General features: G+C 37.5%; 1 protein-coding gene across 5 annotated transcripts; it reads left to right on the top strand.

Annotated features, from left to right (window-relative positions):
* The first annotated feature begins 276 nt into the window (after nucleotides 1-276).
* LOC131591976 (mesoderm induction early response protein 3-like) lies at nucleotides 277-22,840 on the top strand. Of its 5 annotated transcripts, none has more exons than XM_058863149.1 (13): nucleotides 277-601; nucleotides 1,302-1,326; nucleotides 2,831-2,959; nucleotides 7,344-7,478; nucleotides 8,878-8,998; nucleotides 10,233-10,318; nucleotides 10,518-10,590; nucleotides 12,729-12,880; nucleotides 13,317-13,398; nucleotides 16,503-16,597; nucleotides 18,600-18,727; nucleotides 18,910-19,055; nucleotides 19,155-22,840. In XM_058863149.1, the coding sequence occupies exons 3-13, from the start codon at nucleotides 2,858-2,860 to the stop codon at nucleotides 19,610-19,612; spliced, it is 1,578 nt and encodes a 525-aa protein (XP_058719132.1). In that variant the 5' UTR covers nucleotides 277-601; nucleotides 1,302-1,326; nucleotides 2,831-2,857; the 3' UTR covers nucleotides 19,613-22,840. The 5 variants fall into 5 exon arrangements, with proteins under 5 accessions (XP_058719132.1, XP_058719128.1, XP_058719127.1 ...); XM_058863145.1 differs by having other exon boundaries at nucleotides 2,811-2,959; nucleotides 16,506-16,597; XM_058863144.1 differs by having other exon boundaries at nucleotides 2,811-2,959.
* Nucleotides 22,841-22,897: the final 57 nt, after the last annotated feature.

Below are 22,897 nucleotides of genomic sequence, written 5' to 3'. Positions count from 1 at the left end.
CAGCACTTAGGAAGGGGCTCAATACGGAGTGAAGAGTAGGTCACAAACCCGGGTATTACTTGGTCACAGGGTAATGTTTCCGCACAGTATTCCCGGCCCCGGAACAGGACTGCAAGTCGCAGCAGTCACAGACAAGCTCATTCAGACAGGCGCGGCATGGCGCCGAAACCAGGGGACGTCCGAGTTACCTTGGCTCCAGCCGGCCTCAGGGCCCCAGCGACTCCCGCTCACCTCGCCCCGTGACGGGCAGCTTCTGCTGGCCGAGGCTTCCCCGGGCGGGCGGCGAGGCGAGGCGTGGCGAGGCGAGGCCAGCGGCCGGGGCCGCGCCCCTCAAGCCTAGGCTCCGCGGCGGGCGTCCAGCGCCCTCTCCAGGCCGGCCAGGCAGAGCGCCTTCGCTAGCCAGAGCGGGAGGCCGCGGCGCCACTGGAGGCGGGGTCTCGACACTACCTCCTCCGCCCCAGTTCAGTCCTGCCGATCTCTCCGTTTCTTCACTCCCTGGCTGTCTCCGACTAGAACTCGGCGGCTGCCATTGGCTTAGCGGCCTCATCCGGGCACTCGGCGCAACGCTATTGCTTAGCTCGATCATCCCAATATGGCGGAGGTGAGCGGGGAAAGTGGGCTGGGGCGTTGGAATTCGGCTAGTTCCCTGCGGGGTCCCGCTGCTGGCGGGCCTTCTTCACCCGCTTCCCCATCTCCGTAAGGTGCTTCTGGGACGGCTCGGCGACGCGGGGTGGCCAGCGAGGCGACCTGCAACGCCTGGGCACTGGGAGCCTGCGCGACTAGGCCGCACGGCGGGTGCCGCGCAGCGCGGCTCCCGAGTTCGCTGCCCGCGGGTGGCCGACAAGCTGTGGCCAGGCGCGTGGTCTCTGCACCAAGCCACGGAGGGCGCGGGACGGGCCAGTGGCGGCGGCGCCGCAGAGCAGGCGATGGAGAAACGCTCGGCGGGAGGGAGGAGAAGCGAGCCCTGGCCTGGCAGCGGGGAAGACGCTGATGGTCCGGCTCCCTCTGCCTGCCACTGTCATGTCCCACCGGGGTTAGAAGGAGTGGGTTAGGCGATGCTCCTTGGGGGACTTTTGCCAGGGAAGGAGGAAAAAAGGAGAGAGACAGGCAGGGAACGAGGGAGAGAAGGAGGGATAGGAGAGGGTGAGCACGATGAAGGGGAGAGTAGGGCGGGGGCTGGTGGGGGAAGGGAGCAGCTCTGGGGGGGAGGGGATAGGAGGGGGCATGAAATGGAGACTCCCTACCTGCTGCTGGGTTGGATAGAACTTGTGTCTCACCTCACTCTTTTTCTCTCCCTGCAGGCTTCCTTTGGGAGTTCGAGCCCAGGTTCGTCTTTGTCCACCTTCTGCCCCAGTACCTAGCCTGCTGCCTGCATGCCACTCTCTCCTTCCTCCTTCTTCCCAAACTTACCTTCTCTTGCCTTGTAGCTCTACTAATGCTTCATGTTCATGTAACTAACTGCCTGCCTGATTTTTAAGAGATGTGCTCTGTGAAGTTATTCCCTTACCTCTGGTCACAGTTAGTAATTGGCTGCTCAGAACCCAAAATGAAAATAAAGTTTTGTAGCATTTTTAAGACAGCAGTTCAGTAAAACCATGTAGCCTGCAGAGAGATCACTTCTGTTGCTGATAACTGCAGGGTTGTGTAAATTTTTGATTTCTTGATAATATCAGAAAACATTTAAAATCATAATGATATATAATTGTTAAGGTTTTAACTACTGTTAAGGTTCTTTGGAATATTTACACAAGGAAGCCTATTTAACATCAGCAGGGCTACTCCTGAAAAATATTTGGGGAATGCATTTACTTCTGTGTATCTGCTCTTGGCACTGGCTGAGCTCTAGTATGTAAGAACTAGAAGGAGAAACCAGAGGTGAAAGAGAAATATCCTAGTCTGTTTTTTTCTCCATCATGAAAGTCTTAAGAAAGTGAACACTGAAAAACAAAACAACCCTGTATTTCAGTAATTTTCATTGTAGAACACTGACATTGCTGTACAGAATATTTGCATCTTAAAAACTTGTTGAATATAGTGCTTTCTAACAAATGCACTTAAAATAACAACAGTACATTTTTATGACTTATGAGTATCCTCTTGGGTAATGAAAAAGTGTCTGTTGGACCACAGAGCTGTCATAATGACTTGTTAATTACTGTGATCCATTAGAAATGTTTTGTTATTTCTGGTATATTTTCCTCTATATTTCTTGAAACTCTCCTACATTTGTTCTTCCTTTTTAGATCAATTACTAAGAATTAAATTAGTTATATTAAAAGAGCTCATCTGTGAGACTAATCTGAAGTGAGTCTTACTGCTTATTTTCCTGATTTTGTTAGGAAACTGGTTTCCAACCTAAGTTAGCTGCTAATCAGTGAAATGCTATGCTAGTTACCATATAAATAATATATATAAAATCTGAGTCTCTAAATCAGTGTCTTGCAGCATCTGAAATCTTGTGATATGTGGATGTTATACTTTAATGATCATTTCCAGGATCTTTAAAACAATCTTTTATTCAGTAAAATATTAATTTGGTATTGTACTTTCTGAAACTTTGTTTCAGTAGTTTAGATACTTTTCCCAAGTACTCTATACTGCAAGAGAGAAAATGGCACCTATTACAATACAAAAAGGGAAGGCCAGCTAAAATAGTTTAATTTGTCAGGTAGTTAAGAATTTGTTCCACTTATTCCATTGAGAGTTCTAACTATGTATGTAAAGACTCATGTAACCTTATTTTTTTTCTGTGATGTAACTTCATATGTTGGTATAGAAAAAAAATGACTCAAATTAGGGTTTTTTGATAGTTGGCTCTTTATCCTCTGAGGATCATGACTTTGACCCTTCTGCTGAAATGCTGGTACATGATTATGATGATGAACAAACTCTTGATGAAGAGGAGGAAATGATGGAAGAAAACAAAAATTTCAGCTCTGAAATTGAAGATTTAGAAAAGGTAAGATTGACTTGCTCTTTCCTAAATGTCCATATATGTTGTAGCTTTTTAGTAAAGAGAACATTCAACCTGTTCTTTAGTTTGTATTGCATAACACAATTTTCTGCAAAATGTCTTTGGAGTTGTTTTTATTTTTATTTTTTTTTAAAGAAAAAAATATTGGGTTTGGTTAGGATATAGCAGTGCTTTCTCACAAAAAGGCTGACCTTAGCTTCTCAAAGTTATTAGTGTTAAGTTCAGATTTGTCTTTTTCATTTAATAACTTCTTCACTTTGGAAAAGAAATTACTGATTTTAAAGTCTTATTATCTAATGTCACTTTTAAATTTTATAAGTTGGAAATAAGTTTAAATTATACATTAAGTGACAGCTAGTTGTGTTTCATTCTGCTGGTCAAATTTTAGTTTTCCAATCTGGAAGCACAGTCCTGTTTTACACATTTTTCACATTCATTTGCTACATAAATTGTAGTTCTATATCTCAGTTTCATCAGTTTGGCATTTGCTGGGTGTGCAAAATGACCAGCGCGCTCCTTGGCTTTTCCTATTCCTTTTTACATTCTTTAATTACATGTTTTTTCTGTTTCTACCTCTTGTTCATCTGTGTCAGTGCATCACCCATTTTAAATGCCTGCTGAATGCTAAATAGCCACAAACTGATGCTGCTTGCATTACCATTCAGTGACCCACTTACACCACTCAGCATAACTGCAGATTTTGATCAACAGACTTCCAGGAAAGTGTAATTTTTAGCATTAAATAGGAGGCTGTGCTTTTGTAGTCCATTTAAAAACAAATGTTCTTAACTTCTAGGGTTTTTGTTTGTTTTGGTTTTGCTTTGCTTCCTTTTACAATTGTATTTTTGCTAATTATGGACTTGCAATTATAATAGTGAAGCAGTTTGCCAAGTCTGGTGGTTAAAATGGAGTTGGTACTCCACAAAATGATCTTACTGCTTCTGTAAAAGAAGGAAAAAGAACTGAGAGCTGCTCATCTTAAACACTTTAGTACTTTATGTCCCAATCCTGGAAAGACTGGCACATGAATTTGTATTTACCCATTGTGAAAAGTCTTTGCAGGACTAAGACCTTCGTTGATTAAAGAAAACAAGTAGTTTAATCAGTGTATAAGTTCAACAAGAAATTTTTGAAGGTAATATAACTTTTAAAGGTATCAATTATTGGAAAATATTTTTAATTATTTGATAACTTGAATCAGGTAACAAAAAATTTCAACAGTTTGTTTTATTAATTGTGTTAGGATGCAAGTATGATGATATTTAGTAAAATAATTTTATCAAAAGTTGTTGGAAAAAAGAAGTTATAAACTAAGCCTTTCTCTTGATTTTTGTTTCTGTATCATTAGCTGTTTTTCTCCTATTACTTTCTGCACTGGTCTGTCTTGTCTGGGAGAGTTAATTTTCTTCCTAGTACCTAGTATGGTACTATGCTTTGGATTTGTGCTTAAACAGTGTTGATAACACACTGATATTGTAGTTATTGCTGAACAAAGCTTACACAGAGCCAAGGCTTTTTCTGCTTCTCACACTGCCCTGCTGCTCAGGGACTGGCTGGGCATTGGTTGGTTCATGGTGAGCAATTGTTTTCATTTGGATAACTTGTGTTTCTTGGTCTTTACTTTCCCCCTCTTTTTATTTTTTCTTTTCTTTATAATTTTTAAAAATTATTATGTCTTTTTAAACATTAAACTGTCTTTATTTTAACCCATAAGTTTCTTTTTCACTCATCCAATTCTCTTCCCCCCATCCCATGGGGGAGGGAGGGAAGGAGCAGCTCTCTGGTGTTTAGTTGCCATCCAGGGTTAAGCCACAACAGGGCACAAATGGTTTGAGATAATAGATTTGACCATAACATTAGGAAGAATTTACATCTGTTAACATTTGCAGGTCATGATATTGATTTATCTGTTCTTGATATTAGCTTGTCTGATCTATGCCATTCTCTCTTTTTTTGCTGTATGTGTTAAAGATTGGTGTTGGATTTTGCAGCTTGCTGTGCTCTGTAGTGCTTAATGATGTTTTGCCTGCAAGATTTATTATTAAAACACTGGCCTTGAGCTTAATCTGGTATTTGGGCTCTGTACTGAAGATTAATGTACTTTAGGTACCATCTCATGGAGAAAATTAACAAGTATACTTCTTCCTCTGAGGGTTTTTTTTTGTGGAGATAACACAGAATGGCACCTTCACCACCACCTTTCGTCATGTTTTCTCCCTTGTTACAATAACTCTTCAGTATCTTGAACATCCTTGGGTAGTCTAAATACTTCTATTTGTGTTTCTTAGGAATATTACTTCAGCTTTTAATGAGGTTAACAAGCTATTTAAGAATATGACCCAGGCCCTGCAGCAGTGTGGTTATGAGTGGCAAGGCATGTGGGAGAATATGGACAGGTGTCTAGAAAGGTTTACACCTCCAGTGGTCTGGAACTTCTACCCTGAACAAGTGCGGAATCCTGATGAAGTGATAGAATATTTGGGGGGAAAGAAAAAGATGCCCTGGCTATTCCAAAGAGGCAGAAACAATGGAAGCAGAAGTCAACTTGTTTAGTAAGAGATGAAGAAGCTTCTCCTAACAGGGAGCAGGAGAGCAAATCAGAAGAGGCAGCCTCCAAAAGAAATATTAGCAGTATATGAAGGAGTTCAAGCAGCTTCAGAAGTAGTTGGTACTGAAGCACAGCTCCTTTTGGCACCTCGATTTCCTGTGTTGGGCCGGATGTTCAAAGGCAGGGTCCCCTCTACACATCATGCAACTGATGCTACATGGAGTAAGTGGGTTGCACTGATCACATAATGGGTTTGAATGGGAGACCCCAACCGCCCAGGAATTCTGAAAGTGATTGTGAACTGGTCGAAACTTCAGTGTTGCCAAAGGAGGTGACTCAGGCTCAAGAGTCCCCACTATATAATAAACTACCAGAAAATGAAAAGCAATATGCCCTGTTTACAGATGGATCCTGTCATATTGTAGGAAAACATCAAAATTGGAAAGCTGCCATATGGAGTCCTACACGACGAGTTGTGGAAACTGCTGAAGGAGAAGGTGAATCGAGTCAGTTTGCAGAGGTGAAAGCCATCCAGCTGGCTACAAATATTGCTGAACAAGAAAAATGGCCAATGTTTTATCTCTACACTGACTCAGGGATGGTGGCAAATGCCCTGTGGGGGTGGTTGCAACGATGGAAACAGGATAACTGGCAGTGCAGAGATAAACCCATCTGGGCTGCTGCATTGTGGCAAGATATTGCTGCTTGGGCAGAGAACCTGGTTGTGAAGGTATGTCATGTAGATGCTCATGTACTCAAGAGTCAGGCCACTGAAGAGCATTGAAACAATAAGCAGGTGGATCAGGCTGCTGGGATTGAAGTGGCTCAGGTGGATCTGGACTGGGAACAGAAGGGTGACCTATTTATAGCTCGATTGGCCCATGGCACATCAAGATATGTAGGAAGCAGCATACAAATGGGCTCATGACTGAGGTCGACTTGATGGCACTGCACAGGTTATCCATGAATGTTAAATGTATGCCATGATCAAACAAGCCAAGTGGCTGAATGGTGGTGGGAAGCCACTGCTTGGGGACTAGCTGGGCATCAGTTGGTTGGTGGTGAGCAATTGTTTTCATTTGGATTATTTGTCTTTCTTGGGTTTTATATACCTTTTTCTTTGTTCTGTTGTGTTTTTTTCTCCTATTTTCCTTGCATTTAAAAAAAAGTTTATTTTTTTATGATTAAACTGTCTTTATCTCAAGTCATGAGTTTTTTCACTTACTGTTTTAGTTCTCACCTCCATCCCACTGGGGAGGAGTGAGTGAGCAACTGTGTGGTACTTAGTTGTTGTTTGGGGTTAAACTACAACACCTCTACAGTCATAATAAAATGTATTGTGCAGAAGATGGAAAGGAGGGATAAAAGATTGCTACATTGGTTTACTTCTGTGGTGTTTTGCACACTTGCAGCTGTAACTATATAGGACTAAAATTTTCAAGTTTTTCTGCATTTCTTGTAAGGGGATTGTTTATGTTCCTAGTCTGTCTTCTGTCTTGGAGAAATATAGGCAAATCATGTTCTACAGTATGAATCAGATAAGGAGCAAATTTTTGATAATTACTCTTTAGTTTCATCCACTAAATGGTTTTCTTCAATAGTTTAATGGGACTTCATTATATACCAAGAGACAGTTATAAATTATTTCAGTCTCATGCCTGAAAATATTTTAGATCTTTAATCAAGATTCCTGCTTTCAATTAAGTTTTTCTTGTTTGTTTTTTACTTTTGTTTTTCAAAATATGTCTTATCCTTTTAGGCCTGAACTGTTTACAAGTATTTGGCAATATGTTGAAATGTTTGTAAATCTTCTTGTATTAGGAAGGAAACATGCCGTTGGAAGATTTGCTGGCATTCTATGGCTATGAACCCACAATTCCAGTTATGGCTGGTTCCAGTGTGGATAGCTCTCCAAGTGAACTTGCAGATGAGCTTCCAGATATGACTCTAGATAAAGTAAGTCAGAACTGTTTTCCACCGTATTATGGTTTAAAAGTAGAAATCTCTGTGACCTTAACTTATATTTCACTGTCTCTTGATGTTACAAAATACATATCTTTGTCAATTTCAACATACAATTAAGAGTTACTGTACTAGTGGTGGACTTGGCAGTGTTAGATTTATGGTTGGACTCAATGACCTTAAAGGTCTTTTCCAACCTAAATGATTCTGTGATTGTACTTTTAATTATTTTTCAAAGATATTTAGGATCTGAATTTAATTATAATTATCACACAAATGCATAGCAACTTTAGTGGCATTATATTATTACAGTTGAGAAATGAATAAGGTAATGGTTCTTCTAAAACACATTCAGAGAACTTTAAATAGATTTCCTTTCTTTTTATTTTATAGAAGTGAGATTTTTTTCTGAAAAGTTCTGTGGTTTATTTTAATGTATGCAATGTCCAGAAATAATAATTCTGGCTTCGAACATGCATGTTATGTATCAAACCTTTGTTGATAACTTGAAAAGTGCACTACTGGGTGCTTTGGAATGTTTCTTTCAAATGCATATAATTTGTAAAAATTTCACCTTTGGGGAGTGAAAGATTGTTTTCTGTGCAATTACTATATGTATCGCATTGTTGAATATAGAAACACAAAACTACAGTTTTTATGATTCACAGGCTAACTTTGAATTCTGAAACTAATCTGATTGGTGGCAATAAGGCATGCAGCTAGTAGTTTGTATTATAAAATCTGTAGGTAGTAAGTACGTGTCTTTTTTTTGCTTTCCATAAGTATGATGAAATTAGAAACTCCACAGAAAGTAGAGTTTAATGATGGCTCTGCACATCTGATTCTCATTAGGAGTCACCATTGTGTCGAGGCTACAGAAATGTACTTGAAATGTACTTGGCTTCTTGTCTAATACAGTTCTTTGCCTCCCTAATCACTATGAAAGTGCCTGGATTTTGGTTTAGGTTTTTTTTTGGTCACCCATTACCCCTCTTTCCCCCCCCCACCCCAACCCCCCCGAATTTAAGGGGCATCTGTGATGTAAAGAATGACAGAATTTAAAATGTTTCCACTCACTTTTTTTTTTTTATTTAAAAGCAGTTGGATGAACATCTGAGATTTGATGCTTGCAGGGGTTACTACTTGTGCATTTATTTTAATAGAAAACAAGGGGGAAATAAACCTCCGTGTTCAACTCGGAAATGAATGGTTATATTTGTTTTGAGAATTAGGAGTGGATTAGCTTTTTAATAGTGAACAGTCTGCTAAAATTGCTTATGGTAAAATGATTAATTTTAAATAATGAGACTTACAATTTGCTGAATCTAAATGCTTGCCAGTCTATATTTAATAGTCTGTCTGAAGTTTTTTGTTTGTTTTTTTAATGATACAGGAGGAAATAGCTAAAGACCTCTTGTCAGGTGATGATGAAGAAACACAGTCCTCTGCTGATGACTTGACACCATCAGTTACTTCACATGAGGCTACTGACTTCTTTCCTCGGCCATTAAGATGTAGGAAACCTAATTTTATAATAGTACTCATAAAGTCTTACCATATACTATAAACTAGATAGCTTTCTAGTTTAAAATATCAAAATTGCAGAATGGGATTGAGAAACAGTGCTTTGCAGGATGTTATACATGAATATTGTCTTTGATTTGTCTTATTGATTACCTAAAAGACCTATATTTAATATGGTGCTCATGATGCCTTGAGAAGGCTAACCTAGAACAGAGGCTAGACAGAGTTAAGAATAAAGTAGGTATTTATTGAAAGGCCTTAAAGGATACATCTTGGGCAGTACAAGAGCCTGGCCAGGTCTACACCCAAGATGGGTCTAAAAATGGTCACAAAATGGACAACTGGTCACGAGGTCTCACATTTTTATAAGCTTTGGTCTATCTGCATATTGGGGTTAATTGTCCGATCACAGCTTCAGGTTATGAATTCCTATCTTTCTTGTTTTCTCTCTTCAGTCCACCATTGTTTATGCTTTTGAGCCTGAAAATTGTAACGATTTTCCTTGGTATCAAGCTAGAAAAGGAATTGTTTACCTACTCTGTGAAGAGAGCTCATGAACACTTAATATGAAGCTCAAAACTACACACCTAGGGAAAAATATGAAAGCTAAAACTTAAGGCATCACTCTAAGCACAAGCACAATTAATTTTTCTAAAAATATAGTAGCTTTTCTTAATTAATAGTTAATGTGTGTCAAGAAACACTCTTTGTCATTTTTGTTATCTTTTGTTTATTCTGTTTTCTGTATATCTGCTATATCTTTAGTCCTTGCTGAGGTAGCCTTGTTTACAGGAATGTTTTGAATGCCAATTAAAGCTTCAGATGAAAGGCTTCAGTAGGTAATAAAGACTTGCCTTCAACTTTCTTTGTGATTAACCCATGGCTAAGTCATAGCCCTGGAAGCTTTCTGTTTTTCTTATACCTTTTCTATAAGGTGTAAGCATTTATTGAAGAAAATAAATGAAGAAAAATAATCTAATTTCCTTTTGGCTGTTAGAAATATTGTCTTAGTTGAAATAATGGTAAATGTTTCAGTTCTGCAATATGAAAGCACCAATGCTTTCTGACTTTGTTCTAGTTTGATAGAAATGTAAATCAACAGACTGGTGATGAGTGTCTCCCAGAATAAAAGCAGGGCTCCTTTCAAAAGTAAAGAATATCTTGTAGTTCTGTGTTTGAACTGAAAATTCTTCCTAGCTAAAACCAACTTATTTGTGTCTGAAGCAAACACTATGTGTGATGGAGATAAGGAATCAGATGGTGAAGACATAGAGGCAGACAATGGTAATTCATCTGAAGATTTGAGAAAGGTAATAACTATATCTTAAGAAAAAGAAAAAATTAAGAGAACTTTTACTATTAAAAAAATGCATTAAAATTTATAGTACATATCTAAAATAGTACCTTAATTCTGAAATTATCTGCAAAATCTTATGTTAATGGAATTTTTAATGCTTCCATGCACAGAATATTAATACCGTTTTCTTATGATTTTTGTTACATCTTCAGGAAATAATGGTTGGTTCACAGTATCAGGCTGTAGTTCCACCTTACCTTGGCAGATACAATGATAATGAAAAGGGTAAGTTATTCTGTTTTAGTTTTTATCTTATATTTATACATAGCAGCTGATGGAAAAATGTTATTTAAATTTATAAGATAAATTCAATGACTTAGTTAAAAAAACCAAACCAACCAACCAACCAAAAAAACCCTAATCAACTGAAGTAATGCAACCACATAATTATATCTTAAAAGTGTGATTCTACAACTTTGAGAGGATATTTTCAAGAAGACATATGAGGGTGGATTAGAGTGTTAATTCCAAAGTATCTAGCAATTTTAGGCGGCAACAAACTGTGGGTCAAGAAGAAAATATTTTCATCAGGATATCATAACTGGGCTATGAACATGTAAGTTTACATTGAAGATTTTCAGTATTTTTATTTGCTTCTTTTTTAGCAAGCACAACAGTGTGGGTTACAAAATGGTTATGAAAAACAAAGCAATGAAGTATTTGAATTTTCCATAGCATGAGTAGAAGATGTAGGTCTCGACATACCTTGTATTTAAAAAGACAAAGTTGTTTTAAGTATGATGTTATTGCTGTGTAAGTTTAGGTTAAAAACTGAAATTGTGCGAGAGTAGAAGAAATAACTATTAAATAAAGTTTTATTTGGTACCTTTAGAAACCTTCACTGGCTGGAAGCATTAGCAAATTAACATCTCTTGTGTCGCTTAAGAGATCTATGGAAGTTTTCTATTTTCTATGATTTGAGCATGATGCTTACTGGTTGTAAGAAATAGAAGAGTGAAAACCAGTTTTATCTGAATAGTCCTTTTACTATTTACACATCTTGACTTCTCCTTGGTCATGAACTAGAGAAGGGCCAATAACCAGAGGATGATTAGGAAGGCATTAATCTGACAACTTTCTCTGGAACAAGCTGGTGCTAGAGAGAACCAGGGAGAGTACTGTTCACTGGCATAGCCAGGAGCAAAGAGGTAGCTACCAGATGGGAGAGTCTGAGGAGTTCCTCTTGAGAGTATCAGGCATGGATTCCAGCAAAAAGTGCTGGGTTGTCTTGGTTGATAATGGAGATTGAAGCTGAGCTCAGCAATGCTTGGAGAGGGTGGAGGATTCTGTAAAAGCCTCTTTTGTACTCCCTGAAGAGCTTGTGATGGCAAACGGGGCCTTATATTTCTGCTGTGAAGTCCCAGCTACTGAAATTGTGCTAGAAAGCAGTTCTGCTCTATAAACCTTACACTTGTAACATGTCTGTTTAAAAGCTTTCAATGTTCTTAAATCATAACAGAACTTTAGAAGGAGATGCAATTTTATTCTTCACCTTAGCTTAATATTCTTTCCTGCAGTTATAAGAGATTTGATAATCTTCATCTCTTCTAGTGTAACTGCCATTATACTTGGGTGTGTTTGAATTTAATAACTAATTTGAATTGCCAAGAGAGTACATAAAGCATTATGTGTAAATACATCTATTGATCAGAGTAAAGGATTTAGTTTAATCTGGAATTTAAATGTGTGCATAGATAAGGGTTCAGGCCAACTCTTGAGTATTTCCAATATATTTCAAATAAGCTACTTAAGAGGTACGTACATGATTTCAGTATACTATGAAGGTGGACTATACATCCTGATTGCTTGTAAAATAGTTAACAGCATTCAGTTGTTAGTGAATGGAAAAAGAAATTACCACATTGAGACCTAGATTTCCATTCTGCTAAGTAAGTTTTAGCAAATTTTAGTTGAAAATTACCAGTTAGCTGCCACCTCTTTTTTTATTTTATATGCAGTATTTGAAATATTAAAGTACATTTTTTATTGTAAATGATAGCTTATTTGTTGTAAACATCTGAATAAAACTGAGTGGTTTTGCTAGTTTTTTTTATATGAAGATTAGTACATATGCATAATTTGACTTGAATCATCTACCTATCAACAAGCTGCTCCTCTGTAGAGATTGTGTCTCAAGAGCCAGTCCCTTATCTCATCTTCATGGAGTCTGAATCTCTTCACCATACCACACGGCAGTCTCTCTCTAAACTAAGGCTTTTTGGAAAAAAAATGAACTGTAATTTGAAAGTGGCATGACAGTGCTTGATTTGATTACTTCTGTATTCCTGTTCTTTGTGAAATAGCTTTTTATGTTCTAGCCTTAAAAATGTCACACATGCCATAAATTAATTCTGTTTTAACAGCCTATGAAAATGAAGACCATTTACTTTGGAAACCTGATGTGATCTCAGAAAGTAAAGTTAAAGAATACCTTTTTGAAACCTCCTTAAGAGCAGGAAATGAAAATATGATTGGCAGAATTCCTGAAGGACTACATACACGTGACAATGAACAAGTATATTTTATATCCTGTTCCATTTGTGACACATTGCTTTGTAATTAATGTGTTCTTTTTCTCTTCCTTGTATTATAAAGGCAGCAATATTTTTTTAGTTGGATGTTACTGGGGTTATGATCTTATTTGTAATTTTAAACACATGCTTAAAATTGAGTATTTGAATATTGGCAGTGTGATCTATGATGTTTCCAATTGGCATGCTGTTGACAAATCCATCTTTTCTAATTATTACATATAATGTTTTACATTTGCTTAATTAAACCTTGCCTTAACATTTGGATGGTTTTGCTTTTGATTATTTTAACATTTTCATCCTGTATAAAGATACATCCTCTTTTTACATTAGATATGTTCACTTAAAGGCTTGTTTCAGAAATTTAGATAGGATATTTGGAAACTTTAACTCTTTCTAAAGATGATTTCTATTTTATAGGCACTATATGAGCTTCTCAAAAGTAGCCATAATGTTAAAGAAGCAATTGAGAGATACTGCTCAAATGGAAAAGCATCTCAGGGTAAGAGAGAAGTATCTGCTTTTTAAGAAATGTCTTTGGAGGGGGTAGAAAACACATGAATAAGATTCAGATTAATAAGCACATCCCTTTCCATGATGTCTTTAGCACAGATTACTCATAGAATATGCTGAATTGGAAGGGACCCACAAGGATCATCAGAGTCCAACTCCTGGCCCTGCACAGGACACACCAAAAATCCAACCAAATGCTCCTTGAGTTCTGGCATACTTGGGGCCGTGAGCATTCCCCGGGGAGCCTGTTTCAGTGCCCAACTGCCCTCTGGGTGAAGAATTTTTTCCTAATATCCAGCCCAAACCTCCGCTGACACAGCTCGAGCTGTTCCCTTGGGTCCTGTCACTGGTCAACAGAGAAGAGTTCAGCGTCTGCCCCTCCTCTTCCCCTCACAAAGAAGTTATAGGCTGCAATGAGGTCTGACCTTGGTCTCCTCCAGGCTGAACAAGCCAAGTGACCTCAGCTGCTCCTTTTACAGCTTCCCTCAAGGCCCTTCACCATCTTTGTTGCCCTCCTTTTGACACTCTCTATTAGCTTTATATCTTTCTTATATTGTGGTGACCAAAACTGTCCCCAGGACTCGAGGTGAGGCCACCCCAGTGCAGAGCAGATTGGGAAAATCACCTTCCTTTGATTGGCTGGCGATGCTGTGCCTGATGCACTCCAAGACACAGTTGGTCCTCCTGGCTGCCAGGGCACTGCTGACTCATATTCAACTTGCCATTGACCAGGACCCTCAGGTCCCTTTCTGTGGCACTGCTTTCCAGCATCTCATTCCCCAGTCTGTCCATACATCCAGGGTTGCCCCATCCCAGGTGCACATTCCAGGACTTACCCTCGTTGAACTTGATACAGTTGGTGATTGCCCAATCCTCTAATTGGTCAAGGTCTCTCGGCAGGGCCTCTCTGCCCTCAAGGGAGTCAACAGCTTCTCACAGTTTTGTATCATATGCAGACTTACTTAGCATCCCTTCCAGTTCTGTGTCCAAGTCATTAATGAAGATGTTGAAGAGCACAGGGCCTAAGATGGAGCCCTGGGGGACCTCACCAGCGACAGGTCACCACTCTGATGCCACCCCATTCACTATAACCCTTTGTGCCCAACCCATGAGCTAGTTGCTCACCAATCATGTGACGTGTTTATCCAGCTGCGGGCTGGACATTTTGTCCAGAAGGATCCTGGGAGAGACAGTATTGAAAGCTTTACAAAATCCAAAAATATGATACCAATTGGCTTCCCTTGATCAACTAGGTGGGTAACTTTGTCATAAAAGGAAATCAGGTTTGATAAGCAGGACTTTCTTCTCATGAAGCTGTGCTGGCTATGATGGCTGTGATTGATGACTGCATTGTCCTTTATATGTTTTTGAATAATTCCCATTAGGTATATAACTCAGATTAGGTATAATCTGACTGTTGGCCAGATGGAGATTTCTGCTAGAGAAGTTTGCAATTTGTATAAAGGTTGCATGATCAAATTTTACATCTTTTCTTTCCTTCTTTTTTTCCATTTTTTTTCCATTTTAGGAGTGATACAGACTGAGGAGAAGGGGGGGAGTTGTAATTTTGCTCCCATAAGGCAGTTCTCCCCCACATTACAGTACCTTTTTGAGATAATGATCAATTATAAACTGATTACATTTATATGAGAATCAGGAGAACATAGCCGATAATATGAGTGAGCCCCACTCTACATCACTGTGCTAACATTGTGCTATGTCAACCCTAAACTTGGTTCTACCACAATAATTCTCTAGGTCTATGGTAGAGTGTGGAGAGTTTTGCTTGAGTTTACAGTGGAAAACAATTTTGTTTGTCCCTAACTTTATTTATACCCTTAAATAAAAATCAGTGTATCATTTAGCAAAGACAGTTCTTTGTCCTGTAGTTTGACACATGTTCCATGAAGCAGAAATGGCCTATGAGCCCTAGTATAAGTTTGTATTCTGGCAGATATTCTCTACTCAGAACTGGATCCAAGGGAAATTTGAATGTTTATGAGTTAGGTGCTCTGAAAGCTTAAGTATCTAAGATAAAGGTGAAGGGAAGAATAAGGAATATCAGAGCAGTGTTTCAGAAAGCTCTTTTATGAGAGATTGTGTATTAGAGACCCAAATTCTGTCCTAAGGACTAGTGCTCATTCTTTCCCAGGCCCCAAATCAGACGGGGTTTATATCCTCATTAAAAATGGTGAAGGATGATAATACTGTTCTTGCCTGTCTCTTAGAATAATCATTGTACAATGATCTATATCCACTGAAGTTCACTGCTATTCTCAATATGCATTAAAAATCTATATCTCCCAAGATAATTTCATAACAGTGAGACTTTTCATGGGGATCTCTTTGAAGCTTGAGAATTCTGTAGTGAGTGCAAAATTAATGGACTTGTAGTGGAATGATTATCACCATCTGAAAGCAGCAAAGACTTTGTTCCAGTGTCTGCTTCCAGAAATGTTTTGAAATGTGATTGTTGGTTTTTGTTCTCCACCCTCACTGACTTTAAATGACAACTGAACAGAACACTACTATGAATGTAAGATGCCTGAAATATCCCTCCTTTATTATATATAGACACAAAGCCACAATCAAGATAGGGAAGCAACAATACTTGAGACAAAACTGACCTACTCAAATAGTTTGAGCTACTTTGTTTTAAAGCTCTTATTCCTTTTTAGTGTGTTTTGTTTAATTTGTAAAACTAAAATTCACTTCTGTCTTAAAAAAGTCAGAGTTTTTTTCTTCACTCTTTTGTTTCAAGTCACTGTTCTTTGTATCTGATGCAAGAAGGAATATTCAGAAAAATAATAATGTTAACAAATCCTGGGTTTCTTTTTTATGACAAACTTCTAAAGAAATAATGAATCAAGTCTTTTGAATGTCTTTTCCCCTCCAGGATAAAATACTTTTTTATGAGTCTATAAGCAGGAATACTAGATTTCAGGTAGGATATCTTTACATTAGAGGAAAGAACATGGGTCAAAATAACTGAACTGTTGGTGTTGTTTTAGAGTGTTTGGATGTTCAGGCATTAGCAACACAAAGATTAGTGAGTGAAAATAAGTTTATCATGCTACTTTTGCAATTGTCTAGAAGAGATGACAGCATGGACAGAAGAAGAATGCAGAAGCTTTGAACATGCACTTCTGATTTATGGAAAAGACTTTCATCTCATACAGAAAAACAAGGTTAGTATTTTACAGTTAAATGGAAGAATTGGTAGCTTATATGATGCTGAATGTTTGTAAAAGCAATGCCTTTTTCAGAATCTATGCAAAAGAGTGAAATAAGAGCCAACATATTAAAGGCAGCTTGGTGTTTCCATGCTAATTTTGCCTCTGATGCCATTGGAAAAGCTAGGTGTTGCAACATGAGTCAATATATTATCTTTGAAATCAACTCATGTTGATATTGCTTCCATATATGCCTTTATGTTAAAATTCAGATAAAATGTCTGCCTCTCCTAGAGGTATATTATTTTCATACCATGTCTGTGAGAGGGGAAAATACATCTTTAATTATTTCCATCACTCAGAAGGTGTAATTCTACAGAAACAGGCTTAGCTCTTTGTGTTTTCAGAAAGTGTAGTCATCCATCAGTACTCTGTTTTTTGACCAACAAAGGAGTTCTAATCTTGATCTGAATTGTTTCTGATTAACTCCTCTATGCTTGAAGAATAGGAATTGGGCTTTTTTTTTTTTTATCAAGTATATGTATCATTTGGTACAGTTGCCAGTATGTGTGTTTCCAAATTTTCTGTACATCTCCTGTATGTTTTGATACCACCTTGAGGGTTTCGTACTGGTTGTGACTGGGATAGTTAATTTTCTTTAGAGTAGCTAGTATGGGCTATGCTTTAGACTTGTGCTGGAAACAGTGTTGATAAGACACTAATGTTTTATTTATTGCTGAGCAGAGCTTATGTAGAGTCTAAGCCTTTTCTCCTCAGACTATCCTGCCAACAAGGAGGCTAGGGGTGCACAAGGAGTTGGGAGGGGACCCAGCTGGGACAGCTGACCCCAACTGACCAGGGGGTGTTCCAGACCATATGACATCCTGCTCAGTAATAAAATTGGGGGGTGAAAGTTGGTGGGTGGGGGATGCTGTGGCTTGGGGGACTTGCTGGACATCAATTGGTTGATGGTGAGCAGTTGGGTTTTTATGCATTGCTTGTTTTTCTTGGGTTTTATTTTCCTCTTTTTTAGCATTTTTTTTTTTTTTAATTAGTAAACTGTCTTTATCTCAACCCATGAGTTTTCTCACTTTTGCCCTTCTAATTCTTCCCCTCCCCATCCCACTGGAAGAAGTGAGCAAGCGGCTCTGTGGTGCTTAGTTGCTGGTGGGGGTTAGACCACAACAAGTTTTTTCTTCAGGAGACTGATGCCTTTGTTGTAAACTTTATACGGCTGTGGTTGCTGTTCAACAACAGTCAGTTAATCCTGTTCAACACCTGGCTTAACCTGTCCTATGCTAAATATCTGTGTGGTTCAAATTTTAAATGGACCTTACCCATAAACAGTAATTCACCAGAGATACAAATAAATAATTTTCAAATATTTTTTCCAAAGTGCAACAAAGCATATGAGTTGGTCTGTTACTATGGACCAGAATTTTCCATTTACCCAATGTCTTTTCTACTTCACTTCTCTTGGGTCATTCAGTTGATCAGTATTTTACTTCTTAAGAGAGTCTGTCCCATAGTTTAAAAAATTGCTATGTAGGTTATGAACTGAAATGCTTCAGATGTAGATACAATTTCAGTCTAGTTTAAAAAAACAAACCTAAACAACAATAATGCATACAATAGAACAGATGTAATAATTATTTAGAATAGAATATACTGTTTCAGTTGGATGGGACCTACAACGATCATCTAGTCCAACTGCTTAACTACTTCATGGCTTGCCAAAAGTTTCAGCATGTTTTTAAAGGCATTGTCCAAATGCCTCTTAAACAATGACAGGCTGAGTCATTGACCACCTCTCTAGGAAACCCATTCTAGTGTTTGACCACCCTCTCAGTAAAAAATTTGAAACTGTAGATCTCTTTTTCAGGTCTTCTTATCTAATTTGTTTGTTACAGATACTAGAACAGTAAAACTAACAATATTGCAGGAATATGGGGACTGGGGCAATGACAAAACATAATGCTTTGCATTTATCTTGTCAATTCTTCTTGCCTTCCTTTAGGTAAGAACCAGAACAGTTGCTGAGTGTGTGGCCTTCTATTACATGTGGAAAAAGTCAGAACGTTATGATTACTTTGCTCAGCAAACAAGATTTGGAAAGAAGAGGTATAACCATCATCCTGGAGTTACGTAAGTAAAATGTCTTTGGAATATGCTTTCTGTTGTAAATTGTAAATGTAAAAGATAAGTTTTTCTTCCCATCATTGCAGTGTAAAGCTGAAGTGGCTATGGCAACTGAGAATAAATCCATCATCATTTTTAGGCCTTGTTTTCCTGTTAAATAACCCATTATGAATGCCATGTTCTTAAAGGGACTACATGGATCGTTTGGTAGATGAAGCAGAAGCTCTTGGTGGAGCAGTACGTTCTTCAGCTTTAACATCTAATACTCGAACAGAAAGCATTCCCGATCAACAGTTAAGCATTCTGAACTCTATCACTACCAATGAGTTGACAGGTAAATCAAGGGAAATAAAACAAAGAAAACCCACAAACTTTTTGTTGTAACTATATAAACAACTATTTCATTTACATTTTATGTTCATCTGTTTTCCAGCACTGACAAACAGTGTAGCTACAGTCTGTCACACTTCAGCTGTGAACTGCCTGGATGATGCCTTCCCTCCTATGGACAGCTTATCCCGAGCACCAGTTAATCATGTGCCTATCGGAACAGAAGAATTGCTTAACTTGCCTAGCAATGGTGAAAGTGATTGTTTTAATTTATTTGAGACTGGCTTTTATCACTCAGAGTTAAACCCAGGGAACATGTGCAGTGAGGAGACAGAAAGACCTGCAAAGAGATTGAAAATGGGGATTGCTGTCCCAGAATCTTTCATGAATGATGTCTCTGTAAATAACCTCGGTGTGGACTTTGAGAACCATGCACACCATATTGCCAGTGCCAAAATGTCTGTTTCAGTGGCTGACTTCAGCAGTCTATCTGCAAATGAGACAAATGGTTTTATAAATACCCATACTCTTCACCAGCATACTGCCCTTCACTCAGAATGACTGTGGAAAACTAAACAAGGAGTGGGTACTTTATGCAGTAGTAATAAACTTGATGGGAGCTATCAGGTTTGCTTAGTCTTTCACTGGAAGTTTGAACTTTGACATCAGTGATGTCTTTTTATGTATAGAACTATATCTTGATTTACCAAGAGTAATTTCTTTTTTCAGTCCATAAATGTGGAAATGTTTGGCAGAGTTTGGAACTAAGAGAACTCTGTGGTGCAGCTTTAAGCTCTGCTTCAAATTTATTTTAAAGTCTGTAGAGAGAGGCCACCATTTCAAAACCAGCACGGAAGTTCTGAACTGATTGGAGTGGCTTTTTAGTCAAAGTTACTTTTGCCATAATGGATGCAGTGTAATAACAGTGTTTACAGGTACCGTTCCTGATCCCTGCTCAATGTAGCATTTTATTTTAATTTTTTTTTCTTATAAAGGCAGGGATGGATTTCTTTAACTTAAACTGCACAAACATACAAGGATGTTTTTTAAATGGAACCTTCTCATGTGATATTAAACTAGAGCACTTCAGTTTAAAAAACCAGCAATTTCATCTTGGTGGAAGCTAGCACAAGGGACATAACATGATAAATCATGAAGATCTACACTTGGAGGCTGTTGCAAAATTATAGGCCATGGCTATCTTACATAGAAGAATTATGCTGCCAGAGATATCTGTGTACTTTAAACTTACTGGCTTAAACAGATATATTTTAGGCTATTGTATTCAGATGAGTTTTGTCCACAACTTTGAAGATTAATGCACCTGTGTAACTTAACTTTCCTAGGACAGTTGATGTATAAAGCTACAGTCTGCACACTTTAGGATTTACCACTAAAAAAACAGTCTGCATTTTGGAAGACAAATTGTTTTGAGCACTGCAGTTCAAAGTGTTACAGTTCTAAGGGACTATCTAGTTTATCTAGAAGTAGTAGAACCTTGAAGTATGTATTTGAAAGTTTTTCTTCAGAGTGGATTGCATTTATTTGTTTAGCGAGTCATTAGCTCAAAAATGGCACTTCACTACTTTTGGTCAAATAGAAACAGATGAGTAAAAATGTATCACATAAAAGCAACTATTTAAACTCAATAAATTTTTATTTTGACCATTGAGTGCAATTTAGCCATTCATGAAGTTTACTTGAAAATGTTAGCTCTAATTCTTGTGGGAGAATATCAACAGGATTACCCTTTTCCCTCCATACTTTTTCTTTGCACTGTTCATATTACAAATTTAATTGCCACAAACTTGTTTTGATTATTAAAGTGATTAAGCTTGCATTGTTGATATTTGTAATAATTGCTTCAAGGTTATGCTGAGTAATTAGAAAGTAGTGACTTTAATATTTGAAAGGGAAGAGGGTATTTATTATGCTTACTGTGAACTGCATTGACATCCTGAGTTATGGATGCAGTGTATGGAGTTTACAGCACTGCAATGAAGATTACTTTAAAGCATTTATGCAATAGCACATTTATCATATTAAATTAGTTTAGTACAGTGGGCAAAAGTAAAGATAATTTTGTAATCAGTTCTTATCTTATGCATCTGAAATATGGAATTCTGGTAAGTACACAGTAAATAATGGATAGCCTTGGCCCTGTGTTGTATTCTGACATTTTTAGCCAAGTTGTCAGTTTCTTGCTGCTGTGTTTTGTGCTGAACTGTGTACCTTGTTTCTTTTCTTTATGAATCAACATATTTTATGTAATTTTGTAAAATACTGGTCATAATCCTTCATTGTTATACATTCAGGTCTATGGGTTTACAGTGAGTGGCTGGTCTGTATAAAAATCATTATAAAAGATGACTGAATGCTTATAACAGTTGCATTTAAATGAACATGCCCATTCTCATTAGCTGATGCAGTAATATATTCAATTTATCTATGCATTGCTGGGCTCTTAATGTAGACAGAGACTTGTCTAAGGCTTGGGTTGTCAGCAAGTTGAATGGACACTTTAGTTATTTAATAAAGACTTTTGACCAAAATTCAGAAAATTATGGGAGAAAAATTAATTTCAGCTAGTCTAATAGATTTTTAAATGATGATCTTATTTAGCTTGTTGGCTAGCTAGCTGTTATAGTTTACTTTTAATTCCTTGTTAAAATGAGGCAATAATTTGCAAGATTTTGTAAATATTTAGTTCTTCATATCTTTTTAGATATCTATTTCAATATTTTCTGACTACTTGTGTGTATAGTAACATTTTTGTGCATGCTTGATGTGACATTCATAAATTTGTACCACGATAACTTTATCCATGTAAAATAGCTATTTATTGAATTTTTCATTTAGAAGCTGGACTTAATTATTTTTCTCTCAGTTGAAACGTTTAAAATTGAGAACTTGTTACTGTTTATTAAAAGAATTGTCTTTGGAAAGTCAACATGAAAATAACTGAATTGCAACCATATGAAGAAATTATATTGCCTTCATTTTTTGATGGTGAAGCACAATTCTTATAACAAACTGTGATGAATTCTTTGTTTTCTGCTATACTTGTTTTTCATACAAACAAACCAAAAATCCATAACGGGCAATTGCAGTGTTGGTAAATGTATCCTTTTAATGTACAGGGAATCTGAAGGGGATAGCTGATTCATTTAGAAGTGTAACCTGGTGCTGTGATTATAGCAATACTTTTACTTTGGTCACTCATATGTCATCTTCTCATGTTAGGTTTTTAAAGGTTTAATTTTCCTCTTGCCATGGTCAAAGTACTAAATTGTGTACTATTAGGTCAATGAATTGTGTAATTATTTCCTGTTTTTAACTTTTAAAACTGAGGATGGAAAATGTATGAAAAGTGCAGATCAAGTAGAACATAATGATAGTACTTAATTTAACCAAAGTCTTTTAGGTAAGTATTTCAACTTTGAATGTAAACTAATGTATAAACTGACCAATAGGGACACCATTTGCCCAGCACTACAAGCACATTGTCTACAGGAGGGGAAACTAAATACAGTAATTTATAAAATAATGACAAGGTTACTATTTTTTTATTCCTATTTTTCATTGGAAGAGGGAAAATACTATCAATTGTAAAATACAGAAAGTATGGTTATAGTCCTCTTAATAAAACAGATTCCAATTATTCAAAGTACCTTGTGCATAACAACAAATTTTGTGAATCAGGACATTTTAATATCAGATGTTCAAGAGGAAGTCACTATTGTTGCATTGGTTTTAATATTTGTACATAAACACTGATTATTTTTTTTTTAGCATTATTTTCTATTTGTTGTACTTTAATACCTGGTGTACAATTCCAGAAATAAA

Source organism: Poecile atricapillus, chromosome W, assembly GCF_030490865.1.
Source record: "Poecile atricapillus isolate bPoeAtr1 chromosome W, bPoeAtr1.hap1, whole genome shotgun sequence".
Lineage (NCBI taxonomy): Eukaryota > Metazoa > Chordata > Aves > Passeriformes > Paridae > Poecile > Poecile atricapillus.
This window is presented reverse-complemented; position numbering and strand designations above follow the sequence as displayed.